General features: G+C 35.7%; 1 protein-coding gene across 6 annotated transcripts in view; it reads left to right on the top strand.

Annotated features, from left to right (window-relative positions):
• Positions 1-27,068, top strand: part of LOC129247148 (protein split ends) — a 108,264-nt gene that overhangs the window by 61,822 nt on the left and 19,374 nt on the right. For 2 of the 6 annotated variants that reach the window (XM_054886105.1, XM_054886106.1), the window contains exons 5-6: positions 25,151-25,474; positions 25,569-26,617. In XM_054886105.1, the coding sequence (XP_054742080.1) occupies positions 25,151-25,474; positions 25,569-26,617 (1,373 nt within the window). Of the gene's footprint in view, positions 1-6,923; positions 7,094-7,292; positions 7,748-24,785; positions 25,019-25,150; positions 25,475-25,568; positions 26,618-27,068 lie in introns of those variants that run through there. The other 4 variants (XM_054886108.1, XM_054886109.1, XM_054886110.1 and 1 more) reach the window with 4 other exon arrangements.

Genomic DNA, 27,068 nt, shown 5'->3' with positions numbered 1-27,068 from the left:
TTTTTTTGTAAAGTTGAGTTAAATGAAGTAATGGCTCGAAATAAGTTCGGTGAAGTATTACGCGCGCGTGTTGTAGATGAATATAACAAAGGAATGAACCAGAAAGATATATCCATAAAATATAATATTCATAAGTCATCAATTTCTCGAATTATTGCAAACTTTATAAAAAACAAAACTATCGCGGTGGTGCATCGAGGAGGCCGACCAAGAAAAACGGATGAAAGAACTGACAAACTGATAGCGAGAGAGGTAAAAAAATATCCATTTAGAAGTGCCCCCCAATTGGTAAAGGAGCTTGGGTTACCAATCAGCTCAAAAACTGCCAGTCGTCGCCTGGCTGAAGCTGATTTACGGACGTACCGACCAGCAAAGAAGCCGCTTATTAGTAAGCGTAACCAACAAAAACGATTGCAGTTCGCAAGGGATCACATAGATTGGCCATTAAGCAAGTGGAAAGCTGTTCTTTTCAGCGACGAATCCAAATTTAATTTGGTCGGAAGTGATGGCGTATCCTACGTTCGACGCCCACGTAACAAGCGTCTTCAAAAATCATACTGTGTAAAGACTGTTAAGCATAGTGCTTACATTATGGTCTGGGGATGCTTTTCTGCTGCTGGTTTGGGACCACTCCATCGTATTATGGGCATAATGGACCAGTACGTTTACAGGGACATTATGGAATCGGTAATGCTGCCACATGCTGAGTGGGAAATGCCCTTGAAGTGGGTCTTCCAACAGGATAATGACCCGAAGCATACGGCGAAGGTCCTGAAATCATGGTCCCAGAGGAATAAAGTGGACGTAATGGAGTGGAAAAACCTATGGGAAATAGTAAACCTATGGGAAATAGTAAAAAGGAGAATTGATCGGACTAATGTGGCAAATACTGACTAATTTTTCCAAAGAGTCCTGGAGGCATGGAGAAATATACCACAAACGATCGTTGACAATTTGATAGCTTCAGTTCCGAGACGATGCAGAGCTGTTATTCAGAGCAATGGTTTTGCCACGAAATACTAAGTTTAATAAAAATAGTTTACTGATTTCCTTTAGTTGCAATTGTTTTGTCTTATTAGATACAGGTGTTGGACACATTTGATTTTTAAATTTAAGATATGAACTGTTGAATTTGAATAAATTTGTTTTATTTACGTAAATCAACATTTTTTATTACAAATAAAGTGTTCCAAACAAATAATGGCTGAGCAATCGAAAGTTTTCATTGCCCACATTTTAGTTGCAAATGTTTCGTCCGATACTGTATGTCTGTAGGGTTCTCTACTTTGCATTGCTATTTGGATATTTTGATGCACAACTTGATAAAGTTCCAAAGGTGATTATATTTCCACATCTATTTGGAAAATATCAGGTCAGTCCATAAGTTCCTGCGTATTTTACCCATAATTTCACTTTTGTACGATTTTTGCATACAAAAAATTATTCGCGGAATATAACGGAACTATTTATATTTTCTTTAATATATTGTGCATTCAACAAGTGATTTTAATCGCGGATAGAAGCACGTGTTGTTAAAAAATTAAATGGAATCTTCGAACGCGTATAAGAGGCATATTTTGTATTTTTTTAGTAAAAGTGGTAAAAATGCAACAAATGCTGCTGCAGAAATAAACACTGTTCACGGAGAGGATACCGTGAGTGTAAGGACTGCGCAAAAGTGGTTTTCAAAATTCCGAAGTGGCAACTGCGACGTGGAGGATGACCTGCGCGCTGGTCGTCCTGAAGTCTTTAACTCCGACGCCTTGCTCGAACTCGTGGAAGCTGAGCCAAATTTAACAGTCGATATGATAGCTCAGAGGTTAAATTCATCGCATGGAAAGGTTCACACGCATCTGGTTCAGTTGGGAAAGGTTTCAAGGCTGGGAAAATGGGTTCCGCATAGACTTTCCGTCGCCAACCTTCAGCAGAGAGTGAATTTGTGTTCTCAGCTGCTGCAACGGCTTGAAAATGAAAGTTTTTTTAACCGTATCGTTACTGGTGATGAAAAATGGGTCTTTTACAATAATCTTGTTCACAAACGCCAATGGTTAGATAAAGATGAAACACCAGAATCGACCCCTAGAGATGGCCTTCACCCCAAGAAGATTCTCCTGTCTATTTGGTGGGATAGGACCGGTATTGTTTATTATGAACTTCTGAAACCAAACCAGACGATAACTGCTGATTATTATTCCCATCAGCTATCAAACCTGAATGAGGCACTTAACAAAAATCGACCGTCTTTAGTGAATAGACGCAAAGTTTTGTTTCACCACGACAACGCAAGACCTCATACCGCAAGGCAAACATTAGGCAAACTGAACGAGCTCGGATGGGAGCTAATGCCGCATCCACCATACTCTCCGGATATTGCACCTTGTGATTATCACCGTTTCCGTGGACTTCAATTCCATATGAGTAACAAGAACTACTCCTCAAAAGAAGCTATAAAAAAAGGATATCAAAGCAGGGAATTAAAAATTTGCCTTAACGTTGGAAAGACATTGTAAATAACTCGGTTGCCGAATCCCCAAGTGATCAAACCTTGAAGCTACATAAGTCTGGGGAAAAGGCTGCAAGGGGCTCGGTGCGGTGGTGAATTGTCCTAAAATAGCATCACGTAGTGGAGCTTCTTTTGATGTTCCTTTCGTTTTTGGAGAAAGTCTTGCATTGTTTCGATTAATTGTTGTCGGTAGAAGTTGTAGATAATTTAGAAATCCATGTCAGATTACTACTTTTCAAAAATAATGATTTTCGCATATCGCAGTTTGAGCGCAGCACAAAATCTAGTAGATAATAATAGAACCTGGTATTGTTAGCAGAGGACAGAACCATAAAATTCGCAGCTCATTAAATCTGGGAAAAATACATGTTTTTAAGAACTTTTCAAGCAATACAAATAGTATTAGTTTATTCAGTAAATTATACATATAAAATAATAAAGCAACATTTGAAAAATATTTTTCTAAATTTTCATTACAAAATAAATCCTTCACTTTTTTAGCCTCCTCGGGTGTACCACACCGGAATGTTCTTGGTCCTATTTTATTTTTCCTTTTTATAAATGACTCTAATTCCTAACGATGCTTGCAGGAAATGTAATGAGCCGAGTACAATGGAAAATGGAACCCAGGAAAAGGAACTGGCTTCGGCCAGCCAGTATAACCTAACCCAACTTATTAATAACATTGGGGTCTGTTTTAACCACTGCAAGCTTTTACTCTATGCTGATTTCCTAAAACTGTTTACCAATCGGATGCTTTTTTAGTACGGCAAGATTTAAACAACTTTGTTACTTGGAGTGCCCAAAATAAGCTTTCATTTAATATTAATCAATTTTTTCATTTCATCTCTTCAAAAACTCTGAATGTTATTCGTTTCTCTTATACTTTATCAAATGTTGTGCTTTCTAAAGTTAAAGAGTTTTCTCTTCAAGGCGTGACATTTGACTCTCGTTTTATATTTGTCAGTCATGTTAAGTAGATATTGCCGAATGCTTATGCTAATTTAGCATTTCAAAGACGATATGCGAGGTATTTTAAAGACCTCTATACTAACCATTTAACGCCAAAACAGTCAAATTAAACTATTATCACTTTGTCCCCATTACGAGGGTTCTTACTGAGTTAAATAGTATCTACAGACTACTCGACCTAGATTTTGTTATGCCAAGATTTTTTTCAGTTCGAGAATGAAACGAAATAAAATTAAAATATCGCCGCAGGCGGCTCGAAAAAATATGGCTTCCGGTGTACATCATAACTTGCAGTCATGTGCAACAAAAAAAAAAAATAATTTAACGTATTTGTTAAAGGAGATGTTTCTTGGGGTGTGCCTGGGACTATTATTTTTCGATTTTTAGTTTTTCGTAGCATTTGGATGCCAAAGAACTGATTTTCGTTAAAGGAAATCGGATAATTGGTTATTGTAAGATTAATGATTATTAACAAAAAATAAGAATACTCCTAGGGATACTTGGTGAATAATTTGAAAAAGCACTGAATAAAATTTCTGAACGAAAGTCGTTTTAGAAAAACGCTTTAAAGTCCTGCACGTAAAGTCCGACTTGGAGCAACGGAAGCTGAAATAATACTCATAACTTCGTCAAGTGTTCACCAATAGGCTTAAAATTTTGGCACAATTTTTTTAAGGTATTAGGCGTTCACTTAAAAAATAAAAAAATAAAAAATGCAATGAAAGGATAAATGGCTTACACGCCCTAAATATCAGTAGATGCAGGCACTTCACTTATATACACAGAGAGCCTCAAGTTCTCGGACTTCTGATTAGAACAATTTAGCGGATAGCTTTGATTTGTTATGGATTTATGCTAATATAAAAGTAATTAGATACAAAGCATCGAAAACTTAAACATTTTACTTGGTGCTCTTTCTTGCGTTACTTCATTTAAATGTGTAAGTTTGTTTAAATTTCATCTTTTTAACATTCTTTATTCTTTCATTTCAGGTACGTATTCAAACCTCCCGCAAAATATTTAATTTCATTCTCACTGCCTATCTCAAGTCCTGGATTATTGAGATGGCGAAAATGGATACGTAAGTATATATTTTTCCAGAATTGAATCCTTACCACGCACTTTTATATAATTACATACATATGTATGTGTGCACCCACATACATAAATATTTGATATCGTATATGCCATATTAAATATTTACTATCGAATATTTTCGAGTATTTTTACTGCGAAATAAAACGTAAAATTATTTCATTATTTTGCACAATTTCGAATTTTCACTCAACTGCACAAAAGTTATATTGAACTGGTATGTACAAGGTGGCACAAAATCATCCACTTTTTGTTTTGGGATAATGTTTTTACCAAATTAAATTTGGAATGATTTTTGAATGGAAATCTTTATTTTGACCCTTACGCTCTCCGCTGCTTGTCGGTTCAAGTGTCAAAAATTATGGCGTACGGCGTAATTTGTGGAAATTGTTAATCCTCCGATAGGGTGATTAATTTTGCGCGTATTCACGTATTCACTGTAATATATTTTCACAAAAGATTTCTTTGGTCTTTATATATTTGTGCAAACATAAAAAAGGAACTGGTGAGCACCAAGAGCCGTTGTGGTTCTGCCATTTCCTACTTATCATCAAATCACGATCACAAAACAAACTGCCTGCCCATTTCCGATTTAGTGTTACCTTCTAGGTATGCTTTGAATATTCCGAGTAAAACTTCTTGTTATGTGCCAGAACTCGAGTGAAATGCCTAGGAGCTCTACTATATGAGAAGTCAGAATGTCTCTCGGGGTTTGCGCTTCAGGGCTTCCTGGCTTCCAGGCAGGCTTATTGCAAGAAGTCTACTAGGAAGAAACGTAAAAGTCAAGCTCCATCTGGTACCACTAAGGACTAATAGATCTATGTGTGTATATCTATACAAAAAAAAATATTTACATAATTTTTTTTTTTTCAACAGTTGCAGATTATAGTTATAAGCCCCATATCCTAGTTTAGGGCTCCATATGGAAGCATTTTTGATAGTAGTATATTGGGATAGATACAGAGAGAGAGAGATACAGAGTTTAACTGGTTTTAAAAACCGTAAACCGAATAATTGTTTTGCACGAAAATAAATCGACAGACGGCTCATGCCATCGTCGTTAAATTATTCTAAATATTTTTTTTCTCAATACTAGAATAAATAATTATCAAATTTTGTATATTTCACTTTTACTTGCAATAAATACTACTACTACTATATTGTTTGGGGTTGAGGGTAGGGTTGGAATAGGCCGCAGAAATTGTGGAGTTGAAAGAAAAGTAGAAGAATACGTTTTATTTAGAAGTTGTTTTTTTGTACTCGTATTTTGCTTGTGTAATTTGGTGGTTCGAATATCAAAATTTAAATTATCACTTTGACATTCAAGTCAGTAGATTGCAAGAAAAAACCAAACAACTGTTCTAGTAACTTCACCTTGTATAGATTTGACTCGGTTTGATTGCTTGCTTGAAAAACAATTACAGCCACCCCAACATTCACGCAAAGTTTATCGTTATGAAAAGTTAAAAATAATGAGACGAAGGACAGCTAAGAGGTTTGAGTCTTTGTTTAGCGAAAACTATTTTATCCTCAGCTGCGCCTTGAAACGTTGCCAAATTTCAGTTATTCTTATTAGTGAACCGAAAATATACTTTCGTTAATGCTAATCGATCCAACAGTTTTCGAAAATAATTTCATTGTCGGTACTTAGATTAACGAGATTCGTTTTAGTCAAAGAGTTTACAATTATGGATACCATAGACGTAGTTGTGTACCGATTTTGCTTCTTTTGTATACCAATCTCTCTTACAGGCAAACAGACACGACTATGTTAGATTAGGTTAGCCAGGTTGCTTGTCTAAGGCAAGACACTCGGTGGTCCTAAGGCCCATTGCGATACCTACATTTGATTTCCATCCGCTAACTAAGTTGCTTAAACCACTTAGATCCTTTTAAGAAGGTAACTAGTTTTACGAATTTCCCAGATCTTCAAAGAAATAATTGCCAAGATATGTTGTACGGCTTCTTTGAAGTGCAGGACATTCCCAGAGTTGACTCATCTTATCACTCTGAACGTTTTGGCAAATCCAACCAAGTGTGATATCTTTAGAGCAGCGAAACCACAAGTTTTCATATACATACATACCTATGTATGTATTCACCATTTTTTAGTGGATTTTAATTAGTGGTATACGGCTCTCGAATGGAAGGGAACTAAATTGTAGAAATTCCACGTCTGAGAAAGAGACGACCTGGAACGGTATCAACTGCCAAAACAGAGTTTTGCTTAAAAAATCGAACCTGAATGACCCTGTGTAATACTGTTCCTTTTCTTTAGACACTAACACTGTATAAATTGATTGATAGATTGGTTTTTCATTTATTTCATAAGTCCAGTCTGTTGAGCTGTAAGAAAGCCGCTTGATTCTTCTGCAACAGTGCACTTCTAAAGAAATGCCATTTGCAATATCCAAAATTTTGAATAATGTTTTACAAACATTGTCCTACAAATATTCATATAGTTTTTAGTTCTCCATTAAATATGAGGAGCGGAGTGTTTGAAATCGTCAGTGTTATCAAAAGGTCAGTTTTTGGTAAATTCAACAATCTAATTTATTATGTATCGAAGTTATCCACTTGGAATTTTAAAATATTTTGTAATCTCAATTACCAACTACCGCAGAGCAGAGCTTATAACTGTTGTTTTATAATAAAGAAATGCACAATTGAAATGCAATTCACAAAAACTGATTTCTGTGTGTTTCTTTTGCTCTGTTTGCAGGTACGTTTCCTAGACCAGATTTGAAAGAGAAAAAATATGTAAAAAATAAATAAAAGAATTGACAGAAATAAAGTAAAAATGTAATAATAAAAAAGTACAACAAAAATTAAAACATTTATGTATATGTACATATAACAAAAACAATCGCTTGAATAAATGGAATATCATGTGACACTACAACAATGCCAACAACAAAATAACGGCAAGAAGACCTACGATTTAACATTGAAATGCAACTGCTTGCGGTATAGCAACAACAAGAATAGCAAAGCAAACAAAAACAGTTCAGCAAATTAAATTCAAAATAATTTCAAGGAAGCTGATAACTTTAACCAAATCACCAACCAACGCAAAATACGATATTCAAATGAGAAAACCCAAGAAAAAAGCGTTTTGCATTTTAGAATAACAACAACACGAAGCAGAGAGAAGCAAATAATCAAGAATACTGTGATGTAAGTGTTGTTACAACACCATTATTGCTGCTGTCATAATAAGCACTAACATACGTATATACCTATATGTATGTATGTATGCAAGTGTAAATATGTATAGGTGTGTAAGTGTAGTAAAAACAATATGGCATCGTCGGTTATAGGACCATTTTCTGGTTCCGGGCAGAATTTGGCACTGCTACCAATGAATGATTTATTTCCCTAAGTAAAATATTCTACATAAAACCAAACAAAAGTTTCATAAAACATGAAAAGTAAAGATAAATTTAAAATATTGCCAAAACTTGTTTTACTAAAAAATAAAAACTTTACTTTATTGAAGCTTAATTTAGAAGAAGATAAATAGGTGTAGACTTTTTGGTCGCAAATTCATGAATCCCTTCAACATAAACAAATTTTTAGTAATTTCAAACTCAAAAATGATCGTTGTGGTTACTTTATTATTTAAAATTAATAAATTCAGATTTAGTATTTAAACAAACATGGTGGATGCTTCGTGGGCTTCTCCAAACTCAATTTGTTTTTTCACCATGAAAACTCTGATGTAGTCAGGGTCCATTCTCCTTGAATGCAGTTCTATCTAAAATTTAATAAGGGAACTGGGTTTGGATGAGGTACTGTGATGGGTAGAGGGCACATGAGGTCGAAGTGGAAACCTTCAAAAAATATAAATCTTATCTAAATCAAGGCCATATAAATATTTTAATGCAATTCATGTGAGAATTAGTTCCTTTTAATTTATTGTTGTTATTTTAAGTGTACTTTAATAATATAAAATGTACAAATAAGAGGAAATGAAGATTATTTTTAGGGTACAGAAAATAAGGGTATATTAGTGTCAGACATTTAAATTTTCGGAAGTCAAATATGCTATTCTGAAGGCGACCCCTTAAATTTAATTTTTATTTTTAAAATTTATTTAAACTTTCGGAAGTCAAATATATTTAGTATTCCGCCCTTGAAATATTCTGAAGGCGACACCTAAACCGAAAAATGAGAAAAAAGCTTTTTTGCTTTATTTGGTATTCTCAAAAAGACTCAATTAGGAATTGAACAAGACTACTAACAATCCCGTGCGTTAAGGGGGGGGTAACGTTAATTCATGGAAAAAAGGCACATTTTTATGATTTTTTTTTGATGACACAGTTAAAATTTATTCGTCAAATTTTTTACTACATAAAACTATAGCATTTGAAGTATATTTTGTGAAATTTTCATCCAAAAATATTTAAAAATACGGCAATGACAGAAATTATTCGGACGCATCTCAAAAAAAAAAGTAGTTTTGCGGTGCCCCTCATAACTCGGTGTTAAATCATCTGAAATCAAAAAACCAAAGTTATTTCGTTAGATAATCGTTTTCTCCGGGTAACGCCGAGAGGGTTTTTTGAAATTAAAAATTTTTCGATTTTTGGGAACACGTTAAAGTCAAAAACATGATTTTCGCGTAAAAAATCGGTGAATTAGTTACCGTAAAAACAAAAGTATCAACAAATTCGAAAAAAACTCTTCGGTGTTACCTTGTAAAACATCTACAGAAAAAGTGTTCAAAATTTCAAAAGGATCGGTGCAGTAGTTTGAAAGTTATGAGGGGCACCGACTTTGAAAACGTAAGTTGTGGGAAAAACGCTTTAAAGTACAAATGGCGCGCGGTAGGTAGCAACACTTACATGGCTGTATCTTTGTAAGTTTTGCTCCGATTCATCTAAAATTTTCACAGAATATTCTTGAAAGGTTCTTCATTTAAAAAATCAAATAAAAAAAAAAATGCACAAAAAAAATTTAAAAACGTTACCCCCCCCCTTAAGTATAGTAGAAGTAATTCAAAAATTAGTGACATAAAACAGCCGAGGAAGGGTTTCAACGGAATTCGTTTTGTTACAAAAAAAAAAAAAAAAATCGCCAAATTGGGTTTGGATCCGCTATTTATTTGTCAAGCTGTTATCTTTAACTCTTTAATTAAATAATATATTTACGTCGAGTGAAACAAGCATAAAGAGATTTCAAAAATTGTTTTCGAGAAAAGTGTACGGAATATCAACTCGTTTTCCATTGTTTGAAGGCGACTTAGACGTCCTATTAACGAGATTACTCGGCACTTTAGTAACCAACTGGCAACTGGCATCATTGAAATCTATACCAAAAATATATATTATATATATTTATTTATATTTTTTATCGGATATATTTTTTAGTTGCATGAGAACTATCGAAGTTCATAGAGCGAAGTGTTCAAGAAGATGCCAAAATGTCCATTCGTCATCGTTCTCAACTTGTTGTTCTTTGTCCTTCGACTAGGTGGACAATTTTACGCAAGGATCTTGGCTTAGGTGCCTTTAAAATATAGCTCGTGCAAGAATTGATCCCAATCGATCATTGTTTGCGTCGCGTGTTTGCGGATTTGGCATATTTATTAGTCCGATTTATTGGAAGAAGTAGTCAAAAATTGGACTGACCGAATGGACCATGTAACTCGTATGCCGGTTGTGATATTCAAAAAATAAATGCCATGAAATCATCTACCAGATTATAATAAAAAACTTCATTCCAACAAAATTTCTGTTTTGTATTATAATATCATTTTAAGTTCTCAAGCTCTATACTTCTTAGACTAGGACTCAGTGACTATCTTGCCTGAAGGTGTCCATATACATATATATCTATATACGTACATACATGCATTCCAAAATATATACTTATATAATTGGCGCTTACACCCTTCTTGGGTGTTTGGTTCAGCTCCTCCTCCTATTTGTGGTGTGCGTCTTCATGTTGTTCAACAAATGGAGGGACCTACAGTTTTAAGGCGACTAAGACGGCAGATATTTTTTTATTAGGTGCTTTTCACGGCAGAAATGCACTCGGAGGTTTGCCATTGCCTGCCCATGGGCGACCGCTTTTAGAAAAAACTTTTTCTTCATTTTGGTGTTTCGCCGAGATTCGAACCTAAATTCTCTTTGAATTCAGAATAATAAAATGTGCATGAAATTCCCACTGGTGATGTAAAAAGTGTTGCAGCTTTTCCGTTACGTTTATTGTTGTGGCTAATTAAACAACGTGAATAATTCATCACTGTCGCACCGAAATTAACTAATATTGAAACATTTAAATTCATACCTGCACACATACTCGTATGCATGTGCAAACCAATTAAAAAAAAAACTCAGAATAATACAAAATTGCATATTCATGCCAATTCTGCGCTCTAAGAGAAGTCTTCGAATCTTTTTGTGATACAGTGGAAAGTTTTGCAAGCGAATTGCATTATTGCATTGTTGCATTGAGGCTGTTGCAAGCGCAACGCAACGATATGAAATATCTCATAACATAGCATACAAACTGAGTATGATTTATGCCGCTTTATATGAACGTACATACATACAAATGTAGTTACTCACTCGTTGAGCAACAACAAATGCGAGAATGTCTATGCTGGTGACGATATTGCCCTAAAGCTGCTGGTGTAACATTGAGTTGTATAAGAAAATTTATTCAAATATGTATAACAAAAACCTTATTGGCAAGCACTAGCCTGGCCTAGAGAATACGAAATAGTTTTTAAATCAGATGCATCTTAAGTTTATGCTTTACAAAGAGCAAAGGATAGATCTTCATTAGAATCAAGACCTTTTTACGAGCTGTACTTGCAAATATACAAGTAAATAGTATGCACATATGTATGTATATGTATATGGGGGCGATCCATCTGCTCTTGGACTTTTATCTTTCTTGAGGACACTTCCGAGTTCAATAAAACTATTATATGTAAATAAAAAAATATTATTAGGAAAAAAAATTCAAAATTAAGTTTAGCCAATGGGCCAGAAGCTCCAGATTTTGGACGAAAAGGTATTTTTTAAACACTTTTTTTAATGAGATTCAAATTATATGATTCTCAACACCTTTGTGCACACATTACTGAAAAAGCTTGGTATAATATTCATTGAGAACAATTCTGGGACTTCTTTAATATTATAAATAATTTCGAATATTCTTTCTCCAATATGGTTTTTATGATAATATTTAATGTTATAATAAGTTACTTTTTTCTTTTACATGTAAAATTGTAAATAAAAAAATATTGTACACTTTTTTGCGCATTTTAGTTTTAATTGATTTTGTGGTCGAAAACAACTTCTACTACTATACCGTCGACTAATGAGTACTAACTAGTCCACTCAAATAACGGTTATCACCTCGAAATCAGACATAACTGAAATATTGCATAAACCTTTATTTTGACGTTCTAAAAGTTTTCACAAAAGTCACATAAAATCTCATGTCCGCGTCATAAAATAAATAAAGGTCAAAGGTCATGAAAGCCAATTTTTTGCAAAAAACGAAACAAAAAAACCACAAGACAACAAAAACGGGATGTTAAATCAGATTAGGAGTCTTCTCGTGGCACATCTGAAATTCTTAAATAAATGCAGCAAATCCTAAACGTAAGATTTAAAAATTGAAAATTGCAAATACGAATTAAAACAACCTTAAACATTAAAAACTTGACAATCTTGAAAAATTTTTACAGTAGCGTGTGCTATTTTTAACTTCTGAATCTGACTTCAAAAATATTAAAATAATTTATAATTAAAATATTTTAGTTTTTTTTGCCAATCTGAAAGTTTTTTATTTATTTATTCATTTTTGAGATATTGTTCGCCCTGAAAACCCCTAAGTACCAAGTTTAAAGTCGATCGGTTATGATTTTGAATTTGTATCACTTTTCGCTGTTTGCTGGTCCATAGTCCATTGTTTTACCTCACACCAAAAAAATCTTATTATAACAATTCTATTGCATTAAATCTATCCTAGAATTTTCATTAACAAGATTATTTTCTAGGATCAACAGATTTCGAGAAAAAAATTCTTGCAAAAAAAAAAAACAAACAAAAACAGTTAAATGTTGCAAAACCGTTTGGCACACTTCACTTACAACCCAAATACAACAAAAGTACTAAATAGCAACAAAAAGTAAAATTCAAAAATTCACAGGCAAATTTTCCCCGCTGTTAGTTATGACATTACAAACTAGAAAGGCGTCGACCCAAAACGACCACCAAGATGCTGATGCTGATTAATTGCTATCACGCCAATCACTGGGCGCCTAGCGCAAGAACAAATGAATTTCTTTGGTTTCGGTTTTCAGCTTTTGCTTAACCTGTGACAGGTCAGGTTTGCGCCTATGCGATTATTACCATCTATGTTGTCCGGTCGCTATGAACCTTTTGGACGTTCGCTATTTCGTGCTGCCTATGGATTCCTGTTTAAAGCAGCTGTGCTAACTTCGTGCGTTGGTTTGCCAGAGTAAGCCTCATCCAGCGCCAGTTTCTTTCCCGAATGTCAATATTTATATCCACGTTTGAGACTCAGCGGTTTATAAACATTTGAAATTCAGTATCTAGAAAGTTAAAAGTCGTAAGTTTAACTAAAACTAAACTAAACTAAAAACGTATTTGCTTTGTCCGCTGATATACTTAAATACATTTTTTTTCAATAAAAATAAACTATAGGATTAAGTAAGTAGAGTTGACTAAAAAACATGAAACAATCGATTCGCCGATGAAGTACCGCCAAGAGCCAAGTGTTTTCACTTTCTTATTGAACTCAGTATTCGTTACCTTTTATTAAGATTGTGGCTATTGATGTCATCCAAAAAGCGCTGAAAGACATTCCGTGCGACGATCTAAATTACATGTTCGTCTAAGATTGTCTAAATTTCGTAATAATTTTTCTTGTGTTTTCTTCCATATAAAAAACTAGCAAACCCGACCCGCTTCGCTGGGCAAAGACACGGTGGGTCCACGTTTTGGCATATATTTCGAGACCCTAGTCATCAATAGGTATGAAAATTACCCCACGTTAAAGCACTTATCGACAGCTTTCATTTGATGCCCATATTGCACATCCACAACCAAAGGTTACCCGGGCCCACGTTTTGACCTATATCTTGAGACCCCAGTCACGGAGCGGCATGAGAAATACTCTGTACTAAAGCATTCACCAACAGCTTCCAATTGATATCCATATTGTACAAACACATTCTAGGGTCCACGTGTTGGTCTCTATCTCGGGACCCTAGTCACGGAGCGGCATGAAAAATACTATGAACTAAAGCATTCACCAACAGCTTCCATTTGATACCCATATTGTATATACACATCCGAAGGTTACCCGGGCCCACATTTTGACCTATATCTCGAGACCCTAGTCACGGAGCGGCATGAAAAATACTCTGAACTAAAGCATTCACCAACAGCTTCCATTTGCTACCCATATTATACAAACACATCCTAGGGTTACCCGGGTTCACGTTTTGGCCTATTTCTCGAGACCCTGGTATCCGATTCTTAAAATTTTAAAACACAAACCATCTACTGAATAGTCCAAACAAAGCCTAAAAATTTGGTTTGGATAGGTGAGCCCGTTCGCGAGTTTTAAGCGAATATAGGGACAGATTTTCACATTTATATATGTACATATAATATATAATAGATATCGAGAAAGCGAGAAAGAAACAAGACAAAAAATCACATTTTTACCCCACTTGAAACTTTCATTTTATTATAGCAAAATGCAATGATCTAAAATTTTGCGTTATATGGTTTTTGTTGTAATATAAACTATATAATATTTTGTTAAAAAAAATGATTGAAACTAAAAAGTAAATAAATAAATAGCAAAAACCTGTCAATATATAGCGTGAACTTTCTTGTGACGCTGACAGTATGTGCATATACAGTTACAAACATATATGCACATATACAGCTACTTAGATACATGAAATTTTGCGAATGTGTGTATTTTGCAAGATTAGAATGCCCCATTCTTTCTTCAGCTGCTCTTCAACTTTTTATTTGCCCCGTGCGCCAAAATCCACTCCCTTTCGCTCATTTCAAATTTCTTTATGTAGGACGTTTGAATGTGTTGTAAACTCAAGAATGCAGAAAGAAAGGAAGGAGAATGCAGTTTTCAAACACTTTTGCTCAAATTTTTGTATTCTTCCACCCATTGTAGATGCTGATTTGATTTCTTGCGCTCTTAGCAAAATATTTTTAAAAGCTTAGGAAATCGTAGAACTGCTTATGGCACATCAAATGATATACTTAGCATTAGGTAAATTCCGTAAATTACTAAGCGGCACACGGTGTTTTTAAACAAATTCATACACATAAAGAAATAAAAATACTTACACTCATTGCGAAAACTTTCGCTTAAAAATGCCACATCTTCGGAGTAGTCGAACTCAGGCACTTCACTCGCAAACGAGTTTCGCTCAATTTTAAATGGCATTTGCATTTTAAATAAAAAGTAAAACATTTGCCTACATCAAGGCGTTCTGGGCGTTACGCACTTCGCTTGTAGAGGTGTTTTCATATGGTTCCACTAATTTTGCGGCCACACTTGAGAAGGCTGGTAACGAGCTCTAGCTTGACTTCGAAATATACATTTTTACATACACACACATTTTGTTCTATCGATGCCTTCAAATTTCGATATTAAGTCTTGAGAATGCATGATGAATGCGGTTAAGATGATATTTTCTATAAATCGATAATTGCCAGCAACACACCCCAACCAGCACAACTACCACCACATATATGTGCATATATTTATATGTGCTAAGCACCTATGTGAATCGCACGAAGATGTACATAAGTTTTAGATTTGCATTAGAATGCGGCGTATGAGTGATATGTGTTATTTGTATGTATGTGTGGACGTACTAATACCCACCTTCTGACCGATGCTATTTCGTAAAACTAAAATTAATAATTTGCCGTTCAATTATGTAATTACTTGCAGTTGCATGGTTTCATTGGTGATGAAAAGTGAGATAAGCTATCCCCCCGTTATTTAAATTATTCTTATGCATTTATGTGTGTATGTACTTAAAGCTTCGGATAAATATGGAGTAAGGCCGGCCAAAAATAACATAGCGGCATAATGCTTTCATTTTCCGCTCCCACGACCCATTTTGGTTTTCTGTTGTTGCCGCAGTGAAATGGATAATGCAACGAGCTGCATCCTTAGATTATCCTACTATTGTGTAACATCGTTAGTTCAATTTTCAGCAAAAAGAATTTCATGCTTTAAGGTACTGCCACATGTAGCAAGGAAATTATTTTCAGCAAGTATATCATTTTGAAAAGCAATCACACCTCGCATGTAAATCAAATAAAAGCTTACGGAGAATGGGAAGCCGAGCATAGCGGAGTTTCAGGGTGAGCTTGTTTGCGGCTTTATTTATTTGAAATTTTTAGTGAAAACCAATGTTATGCGGCTGAAAACCTTCTCTAAAATTTATTAAGCCTTGTATCTCGGGGGACTTAAAGAGAGTTGCTCTAATGTGAAGAGCTTGATGCAATGCATCATATTAATTTGTATTTAGAACAGAACAGAGTTGGGATGGCACCCTCAAGGGCACAGACGACTCGGTCGTCCACGAAATACCTGGAGGTGTTCTAACCTTCGTGATTTAGAAGCAGTTAACCAAACGTGAGATGTCGCAAAGAGAATAGCCGTTAATCGAAGAAGATATAAATCTTGAATGCCTATGTTCATAAGTGGAATAATAAAGAAATAAAAAAAAATTAAATATTATTTCTAATCATCCGCGTATAGAATGAATTCTATGAACGAATTTCCCGGAAATTGATTTAAAAAGCTTAATTTCTGGGTGAATTCTGGAAAGTTGGAAGTTTAACCTGCTACAATATCCTGAAAGCAATTGCGCCAAACTAACGCAGGTCTCACAAGGCAACTAAAGCTCTTTGTCTGCGATGGGTGGTAGTTGGACTCCGTTGACTGCATTTGGGTACGGGAGTTTGAGAACGTGGTAAATGGCTCCTGATGAATACCGTTTAGTGCCTGTCTGTATATTGTCTGGTGTAGTAGTGGTTGAAGGATAATATTCATTGGCGGCGCCGCAGACTAGGAATATTTCTCGATCGCACCCATGCGTATGTAAGAGATGAAAAATTTTGGCTCGATATGTTCACTGAAGGTGCATATAAATAGTCAGACTTTTCGAAAATTTAGGGTGAGACCTGAACACAAATTGCTTTATCAAGGTAAAGATTTTTTGGTGTAAAGTAAAGCTAGCGGCATTTTTTGAAATTATATCGGGACTCTGTGTTCGTACTCCTTATCTGTCGAAGTGATATTACCCCACATCTACACCTTCGATCAAATGTGTTTTAACGTTTGTCGAATTTCTGTTCTTACTTTGTTCCGTTTTCTTATGTGGGCACCTCGCTGTCTTAACATTTCATTTTCAAAATGACAACAAGCAAATAGGATCTCTGTATTTACGCTTGCAAATGGCGCGTTAAAATGAAAATTGAGTTGCCAAACTACAAAATGACAGCTGATGTTAAGACAGTGATGAGTGTGAAATTAGGTAAGAGAGAAGGTTTGTGATGTCCATCTAACATTTGTGTTGTTAAAGAGTTAAGGACGTGAAATTAAATTTCCATAATTTTTTATGTAAAAAAATGTATTGCTGAAGATGATTTCGGTGATGATTAAAACAATTGAAGAAAATGATTCGGTTCTGTACATGCAAGTCAAGCAAAAAATTGTATGTAACCATTTCTTAAGATTTCTCTAGCGTAAAACTTTAGCAATAATATAGGGTTATCTAATAAGAGGTGTTATTTTGATATTCAACAAAAAATGATATTTTTTAATATAAATGATCTGATGTTTATTTCTTTATAAAGAGGAAGGTATGCCATTAATAGTGGAAAATAACATCAGGCAAATGACCACCACGACCACGCTTACAGGACAATATCCTTTTCATGAAATTTTCCATAACCAAATTACGTCGATAGCCTCACGAATTACATCTTTGAGGTCAAAGAAAAAGTCACAAGATGTTAAATCAGAAGATCTCGGCGGCCAATTGTGATCACCTCTTCGAAAGATAACACGGTCCGGCAACTTTTCCCGTAAAAGATCAATGGTTTCGTTACTTGTCTGGCACGTAGCGCAGTCTTGTTGAAAATAAACGTTGTCCAGATCAATACCATCCAATTCCGGCCATCAAAAATCGTTAATTATCTCTCCTGTTTAACACCTAACACATGTTATTGGAAAACCTTTTACATAAATAATTCAATAAAAAATGGCATGAGTTAAGTCCACGTTGCCACAGTGAAAAATACACAAATACACGATACATATACAATCACAGCTATTATATATTTCTTTTCGGAAAAAAAATTTCATAAAATGCTTTTGATATTAAAGTAAATATTTTATTAATATTGCATAACAAATCGCAACTATGTCACACGGCAACATTCGGATGAATGCAAAGCAACTTTGGCAAGTTGAAAGTAACTTTCCAAATTGATTTTCATTCTTATAGGTGCGGTGCAGACAGTGCAAGTTTTCATTTCGAAATTGGTTATCGAAAAGTTGGAAAAAAGCTTTCATAGCCTAATGTGTTGAAAAAGCATTTTCCTAGCCATGCGCGACTGCAGCTCTATTTGGCATAACAATACAAACACAAAGCAAAACACTAAAGCAAGCGAACATATTGTGGATTTTGTGTCCAGGAGTAACAGTATGCATACATACATACATATGTGTTAACGTAAATATCTATGCTGTGTATGTGTTTATGTACTAACTATGCATCGAGCGATTTTCACTGGTTCTAACTACGTTCGTATGTACCCTTAGGTGTGTGTAAATGTGGCAGGAAATTGTGAAAATATAGGAGCGATTGTGCGCAGTACCCGAAGCCTCTCTGCACCAAAAGAGGTTCCTTTCGCACCAGTTGTGTTTCTCCCCATCTCTCTCACTGAATGCATGTATATAAGTATATATGCAGATATGTAGACAGCATTACGTCTTCTCTGTTTATACTAGATTTAGTAGCATTTATGTATGCATGAAAAGCTCGAACCATTCCAGCCGAATATATTTATTGGGCTTCCATTTTTGTGGAATATGCGAGTATATAGTGCATACCACATCTATATGGTTGTTAACACAAGCACAAATTTATTCATTCCTGTTACACAATCTTTGGTTGAGAGAGAGAGGTTAATGTTTAAGCTTTGAGTGGACACGAATATAGTCGAACCCCAGAAGGTGGTTATAAATAGTCGGATCTCACGGAGTTTGGGGTTCTATTTGGCAGCAACTATTATGGTCTATGGCCAACAATTTCTACTCGACTCAACGGCAGCAACAAAAAATTAAGAGAGTAACAACAGTAAAAAGAGGAGCTTAATTGAGGTCGAAAGTTTAAAATAATAACAATAGTTTAAATCTAGCAGAAACAATAATAAAAGTGACGTTTATCAGCCCTTTACAGTGCGCACACCAGATATGTATACGCTTATGTACAACATATGCACTTATACTTATGCACAATATACATATATACACTTATTTAAATGCGCACATACCTACAGAAGCCATGTATTGGAAAAACTGAATGCTATATGAAATTTATATATGGGCGTTTGCCAGCCAAGGCAGAAAAAGGATATCTTCAAAGACAAAAAGTCAGAGGCTTGGATATCCTCGCTATTAATTTGTTTACACTGTATGTATGTAACATATACTACATACAGACATACCCTAAGTAGTAACGTATATAACTTTTAATAGCATATCTGTCAAGCCAGCTGTCCAAGTAAACATACCATATGCTTTCGACATTTGTGTTCGGTACACTCAGGAATATTATCGATATAGAGCTCCATCGATATAGAGCTCCATAAAGGGGGGTATGCAGCCTTCAAGATATTGGTACATATGTATATTTTATTGATATATGAAAAGGGAGGTTTCAGGGAATATATAAAGCATCAGCTCTGGAAACATTGGTTTAAGTTTTTGTATTTAAAATATTTTAAGTATGTAAGCATTTATTAGTTTAACTGGATGTTTTAACTTTTTTGTTGTATTTATTTCTATTTGATTATAAAAAATTATGCCACATTATGAAAATACACTAGTTTCTAAGACCATCGGCAACAACAACTATCTCCAGCAAATACGAACGCATATACTGCTGGAGTGACAGTTCCTGGACGGATATAAATCCGGGAACATATCTTAGAACCGAGTGTCGTGAGAATTTATACATATATATATGTATATGTTTATATTTGGTTTTAGCAAAGTATCAAAACTTATACGTAGCGAGAAGTATCCATAAAATTAACATTTTGAATCCAAATGAGTAGCATTGTGAGCAAATTATCAAAGAACGGATAATATAACTTTAGTATTTTTTGCTCATATTATAATTTTTTTATTTAAACCGATTTAGATTTAAATTTAAATCTAAAAACTTAAAAAAAAAATACTTTTGGTGTATAGGACCATGTTCGATTAGACCAAATAGCTAGGCAATTAACTGTTAAATTGCGTCATTGGATTTAGTGTTCATTCACATGGAAATTAGCTGAAAGTGTTTGTTGCTTTTAAAAAATTCGGTATGAGTAAATGGAAAAAAAACTTAACTTTAGAACGATTTCTTATGGTTTATAATAGATAAATTGAACTTTCAAAAAATGGAATTTTGAATGTAGCCTGACTTTCTTCGGCAAAAAGGATATAACTTGCTAATTCTTCAATTAATTCTTAGCAATTAATTCGCAGTATTAGAACAACTCAAAGGCTATTGTTTATGCTGGTAAATGAAATTAAAATTAGTGTCGTTTATTATAAAGGGTTTTCCAATAAGAGGTGTTATTCCTGTAAAAGATCAATGGTTTCGTTGCTTGTGTGGCACGTAGCGCCGTCTTGTTGAAAATAAACATTGTCCAGATCAATACCATCCAATTCCGGCCATAAAAAATCGTTAATCATCTCTCGATAGCGCAATCCATTCACCGTACGTGTTGCTCCAGCGTCATTTTCGAAAAAGTAAGGTCCAATGACTCCGCCGGACCATAAACCGCACCAAACAGTCACACGTTGAGGGTAGAGAGGCTTTTCAACAATAACTCTTGGAATTTGTGAGCCCCAGATCCGACAATTTTGCTTATTGACGAAGCCACCGAGGTGGAAATGGGCCTCATCGCTCAAGATGATTTTTCGATGGAATTCCAGATCATTATCATGCATTTCAACGACCCAATCAGCAAAGACACGACGTTGTTGATGATCGGCCGACTTGAGCTGTTGTTTTAACTGGACTTTATAAGCCTTAAGACCCAAATCTTTATACAAAATACGGTGTAATGACGTTTGTGGAATGCCTAATTCCAAAGAACGACGAGGAATGGACAACGGGCTGGAATAGGTTTACTTCAACACTTTGGGCTACAACAGCAATATTTTCGGCTCTTCTTGAGCGACGTGCACGGGTTTTATTCTTCACATCACTAACTTGTCCCAACAGCTCGAATTTTTTCACCGATTTCTGTATTGCGGTCCGACAAGGTACTTCACTATGACGCAAAAATGTTCGAGTTTTACAAACCGTCTCTGCCAAATTTTCACCATTTTTATAGTGAATTTTAATAATTTCATTGAGTTGTTTTAGCGTGTATCGTTTTTTATTAATGTCGTAGTTTCTACTTGTCAAATATCAAAAAATGACAGCTTCAAAAATGACATCTACCGAAATAGCGGGCTATTTAAAATAACACCTGTTATTGGAAAACTCTTTAGAATTTCATTTATAAGAGAGTTTGTTTAAAGTGTATCCACCAACTTTGATTTGTTTTTTCTCTATTTGATGTTAATGTCTCGGAGTACGAATCTCATTGAACAGACCATTTGCTCTTGTTATTAAACAGACCTCACAAGGTTGCATAGAGAACTTTACACATATTTATTGGCAACTGAAATTTGAAATTTTGTATGGTTAATTGGTTTAAAATGAAGGCTTATAGTCTAGGCCAAGCAGGAGGTGCTAATCGGGATCGCTCAGTTGATTCTGACTAAAATTTAGCGTGACAGACAGTTGTTACAGCTGATTTGCTTATTGGATAGTTTTGCCAGTCAACGATGGACCTCAGGCAATAAACGGGTATTAGCTACCCTGATACTAAAAATGATGTCTCTCAAAACTTCATTTTTCATCGTTATCTCCATCAGAAGAGCTTGGACGACCTTATATGTAAATCATGTAAATTTACTAGGGCATGTGTTCAGGGCTGGCGGCCGCCGTAGCCGCATGGGTTGGTGCGTGACTACCATTGGGAATTCACAGAGAGAACGAGGGTTCGAATCTCGGTGAAACACCAAAATTAAGAAAAACATTTTTCTAATAGCGGTCGCGCCTCGGCAGGCAATGGCAAACCTCCGAGTGTATTTCTGCCATGAAAAAGCTCTTCATAAAAATATCTGCCGTTCGGAGTCGGCTTGAGACTGAACCAAACACCCAAAAACTGTGTACGCGCTGATTATATACATATATAGAATATAATAGAACATCCATATATATAAAAATTCAACCGTTTTTCGCGTTGTGATGAACTTTACGGAGAATGGCTCAACCGATTTTAACCAAACTTTGTCACATTGAAGAGACACATGTGGAGAAGGTTTGTGTTTTGAAATTTTAAGAATCGGATACCAGGGTCTCGAGAAATAGGCCAAAACGTGGACCCCGGTAACCCTAGGATGTGTTTGTACATGGAAGCTGTTGATGATTTCTATAGTATAGAGTATTTTTCATACCGTTCCGTGACTAGAGTCTTGAGATATAGGTCAAAGCGTGTACCCGGGTAACCCTAGGATGTGTTTGTACAATATGGATATCAAATGGAAGCTGTTGGTGAATGCTTTAGTACAGAGTATTTTTCATGCCGCTCCGTGACTGGGGTCTCGAGATATAGGTCAAAACGTAGACCCGGTAACCTTTGGTTGTGTATGTACAATATGGGTATCAAATGAAAGCTGTTGCTTTAATACGGGGTAATTTTCATACCTATTGATTACTAGGGTCTCGAAATATATGCCAAAACGTGGACTTTGTCCGGTGTCTTTGCACCGAATTAAACCAAACTTACACACATTGTTAAGTAAGTATTGAAAATGGGTTTCGTAAAGTTTGGTTGTAATTTGGAGCACTGGCAACGGGTACAGCGTTCTTTTGAACCAGCCATAATGTCGCTTACTTTTTTAACGCTTGGGGCGGAACTGAACTGTTAAATTGACAGTGTGAGTTACAATGTGTCAATATTTCTTTCTGATTTGGACGCCATAAGGAGAAGACGTAAGTGCAAAGTGTAAACATTCACATAATCATATTCGTCGTTCGACAAATAATAATAGGCGCATGAGAAATGCCCGGAATAACGCGACATCAGAAGAACGTCAAGAACAAAATGAAGTAGTCAAACGATTGATGAATAATGTTATCCAAGCAACTTTTTTAATTGGCAAATTCAAGAATGAAGACGTTCTAATACCAAGAATTCCAATGATTCCACCTGAATTGCCATTTGAATTCAAGCGTTTGCAACTGCCCATTCGTTTAGCATAACTATCAATAAATCACAAGGGCAAACTTTAGAAATATGCGTGATGAATTTAGAAGAACCAGTATTCACCCATGGTCAACTATACGTTGGCTGTTCACGTGTTGGGAAGCCAACAACATTATATATTTACTCAAAAACAAATAGAAAAACAAAAAATATTGTTTATGCCAAAGCGCTTGAATAAAGAATAAAGAAATAAATAATATGAAAACCATATCTTTTCTGTTCTAAACCATATCTATTCTATTTTAGTGTGCCCAGCGAAGCGGGCCGGGTTTGCTAGTATACAAGTATATGTTCAGGGATAATTTCGCGAAGTGTGTAACATTTGTATATGTGTTTTACTGCTCACTGACAATTTTTGTGTGGCAATAGTATAAAAGGCAAAAACTAAATACCACTTCAGTAAGTTCAGGGCAAAAGATCTCATTTAATGAATTTTTCTTATCTGATTCAACTCAAAGCTGTATGATAGAAGTCATATTTGTCGCCTTTTTTTTGTTTTAGGCTGTCGCCCTTGCAATTCAATTAATGCTATTTCACTTGAGGAATAATTATTTATATTCTATTTAACAATGAAAAAAATCCGACTGTTTTGAGAACTCATAACTCTCGAACTCTCAAAATAATACGAAAAACAACAGATAGAAGAGAAAGAACAAGCGGAAGAGAGTGATAGTCCAGATTAAATAGTTCGTGCACACCAAGGTTTTTTAACTGCTCAATTGTCAAATTCAAGAAAAATAAAGTAGCTTGTTTTAGAAGGCGCCACAGTCTCTTTTCCTTACACTGTGCATTGTTGGTGATGCCAAGGTATGTTCAGTGAGAACTTTTATTTTTAACGCAAAAATTATCGATATTGTTTATATAGCGTGTTAATCGACCAACATTATCACATAATCACAAGGCAAAGTAATTGTAATAATAATAATAGTAAATAAAGCGAAAATTTTCATTTCGTGACAAATATTCGGTAGTGCCTGTATTCGAAACTCCGCACATGATGCAACAAAAGATAGAAAACGTTTTTTCTATTAGCGGTCGCCCCAGGCAATAACCAACTTCCGAGTGTAATACTGCCCTGGAAAAGCTCCTCATAAAATACAATAACATCTATTGTTCGGAAGTGGCATAAAACTGTTGTAAAAATATATCAATACACACTTTACAAATAAGAGGGGAGCTCGGCCAAACACCCACAAAGGGTGTAAGCGCATATATATATATATATATATATTGTATATATATATATATATGTAAATATATGTAATGTATATATATATGTAATGTATTAAAGAGCATAAAAGTGTTTTCTACCTTTGCTCACAATGATAAATATTATCGAAATAGCGCACAAGTTTATAGCGGTATATTAAGGCCATACGCATTATTCGATAACTCTCATCGAAAAACATCGATGTTTCGTAAACGTAGGGGTTACAAAAGTATATCAATGTACAGACCATATATCACCATATCGACAAAGAAAAATATTGAAAAGTTATTTTTTAATTTGTTGTGTTATTTACCTACTTGGGGTAAACATAATTGATGAATGTGAAGAAAAGTCGAAATTTTGACACACTCTTGCTTGCTTTGGTGTTCTGCACAGTTTTGCGAAGTTGCGTGCAGTAGTTTTTGTTATATGTTTGATAACGGAACTGTGTTGTATATTTGCACAACAAAAAAGATAGTATCAACATTGAAATTTATCTTCTTTGGGCGTGTTTTCACGAGTCCCGAGTAATTGAACCTTGATTGGTTTTTGATTTTCTGTAACGCCACCGCCAACTATGAGGAGGTATAGGTCAACGACAATATTGATACCAGAAAACATGGAAATTGTATATTAGCTACCACCTAATAACTTTATCCTACATAAAATAAGGTACTAAATTACAAGCGGTTGTTTTTTCCTTTTGTAATATTTTAGGTCTACTGAAGACGTTTCACCAAGTAATTTCACAGAAAGGAACAGTGGCTTCTTTGAACGAAGTTCCCGCTTGGCTGCAGATAACGATTCTTACCTTCGTCGTTCAAATCACACTTCGATTGGAAATATCGGTAGTTATCAAACGCCAAACAGCTTGGCATCGTCAAGCCCCTCGTCGACGTCCATACAAGATTTAAGCTCTGTAGGCCCTGCTTGCTCTGGTGGTCCTGCTGTTGGTACCAGTGGCATTCTAGACAATCGTAATAGAACACGTGATCGACTTTACAAAAATGGACCTTACACATCTGCACAGTTAAGCGAGAGGCAAGTAAAAAAAAAAAACAAAAAAACAAAAAAAGAACTCTGTAGAGATATAATGTATGGGCATTATAGGAAATTATAATACTTTACGTTGCAGAAGTTCCAACGGTGCCACCATCAACAATTACAATCGCGCTTTGCTGTCGTCATGGTACGACGCTGCTGCGACGAATACGAACGGTCCTGGTGGCAGTGGCAATGCCGGCGCCTCAACAGTAGGCAGCAGCAGCAACCACAGTTTTTACTCCACCTCAAACTCAATCACCACACCTGCCTCCTCCATAAATTCGGTGATTGCGGCAACGTTAACAGCGCATCAGCGGAACAATTATTACGGCACTCTGCCGGATGTAAGTGCGACGGCGCCGTCCACATCAACAACAACTTTAGCTTCTAGTGCTTCTCGAATGAAAAACCATTCAAAATTGAGTAGAATTGCAAAACCATCCCGTATTGGCTCTGAATCGCCAAATAGTTCACCAACAGTATCCTTGACTACGGCGGCGGCGGCGACGGCGGCGGATACGACGGGAATGGGTGCACCTACAGCAGCATCGACAACGGCCTCGATTGCAAACAATAGTAGCAGTAGCAGTTGTAGTACAATCAGTAATAGTTATAACAGTAGTTTAAGCAGTAATAGCAATGCAATACCGACGACATATCCGGCTTGCATTTCTGCAACGTTAACATCGCAGTCACCTGTTGGTAGTCATGCAAATGGCAACAGTGGGATTCTAAATTCCGCTGCAGCATTAGTCGAAACGGCTACAGAAGCTGGAAGTCAGGATTTTAGTAATACAACGGGCAGCAATATTAGCACCACCGCACCCACTATTACCGGTCCAGCTGCTACCACTAATTGTAACACCTCTCCCCACGCCTCGTCTACACAAAACCCGCATCATCAGCACGCATCGCGAGCGCATCATATGCATGGAAGGAGCACGACGTCATCGAGCCGTTCGCACTCGCGCTCACCTAGTAGCTATAGCTCATCACAGAGCTCTTCTTCATCGAACGCCTCAACCCATTCACATGCATCAAGCCCAGCTAGGGGCAGTGAGTCTACTCCAAGCAGGTCAGCTGGCGCGCTAGTGAACAGCTCGCGAAACATACAATCAGCAGTTACGACGCCGCCACAAGGTATGGACTGCAGTAGTAAATAAATCTCTTGCGTTCATTCATCGCCACTCTTTGGAGCTATCTATTTTACCTATTTAACATTTCTATCTGATTGCTATATACAAATGAATATGACTTAAATTTTAAGCGGTTTATTTTGGCAAACCTTTGTGGTAGTAATAAAAGTTCACAACTTCTTCCAAATTTTGAAAATACATTATTTAAAATGTAGTATAAAATATATGACGAAAACACGAAAAGGGTTGAGGTCTTATTAATGAAAAGTTAGGAAGGTGTAGAGTAGTTAATCAGAGCCAAGTTTTCTTTCAAATTTTTTGATGTGACTGACCACGCCTACTTTTGATATGTGTGAAAATAAAACGGGTGGTTTCGATGCGCAACTAGGAGTGTTGCGGTATACTTTCCAACCTTACAGCTTGTCTATTTAGTACACCTCTAATGTTACAATGAA

This window comes from Anastrepha obliqua, chromosome 5 (assembly GCF_027943255.1).
Source record: "Anastrepha obliqua isolate idAnaObli1 chromosome 5, idAnaObli1_1.0, whole genome shotgun sequence".
Classification (NCBI taxonomy): domain Eukaryota; kingdom Metazoa; phylum Arthropoda; class Insecta; order Diptera; family Tephritidae; genus Anastrepha; species Anastrepha obliqua.
This window is presented reverse-complemented; position numbering and strand designations above follow the sequence as displayed.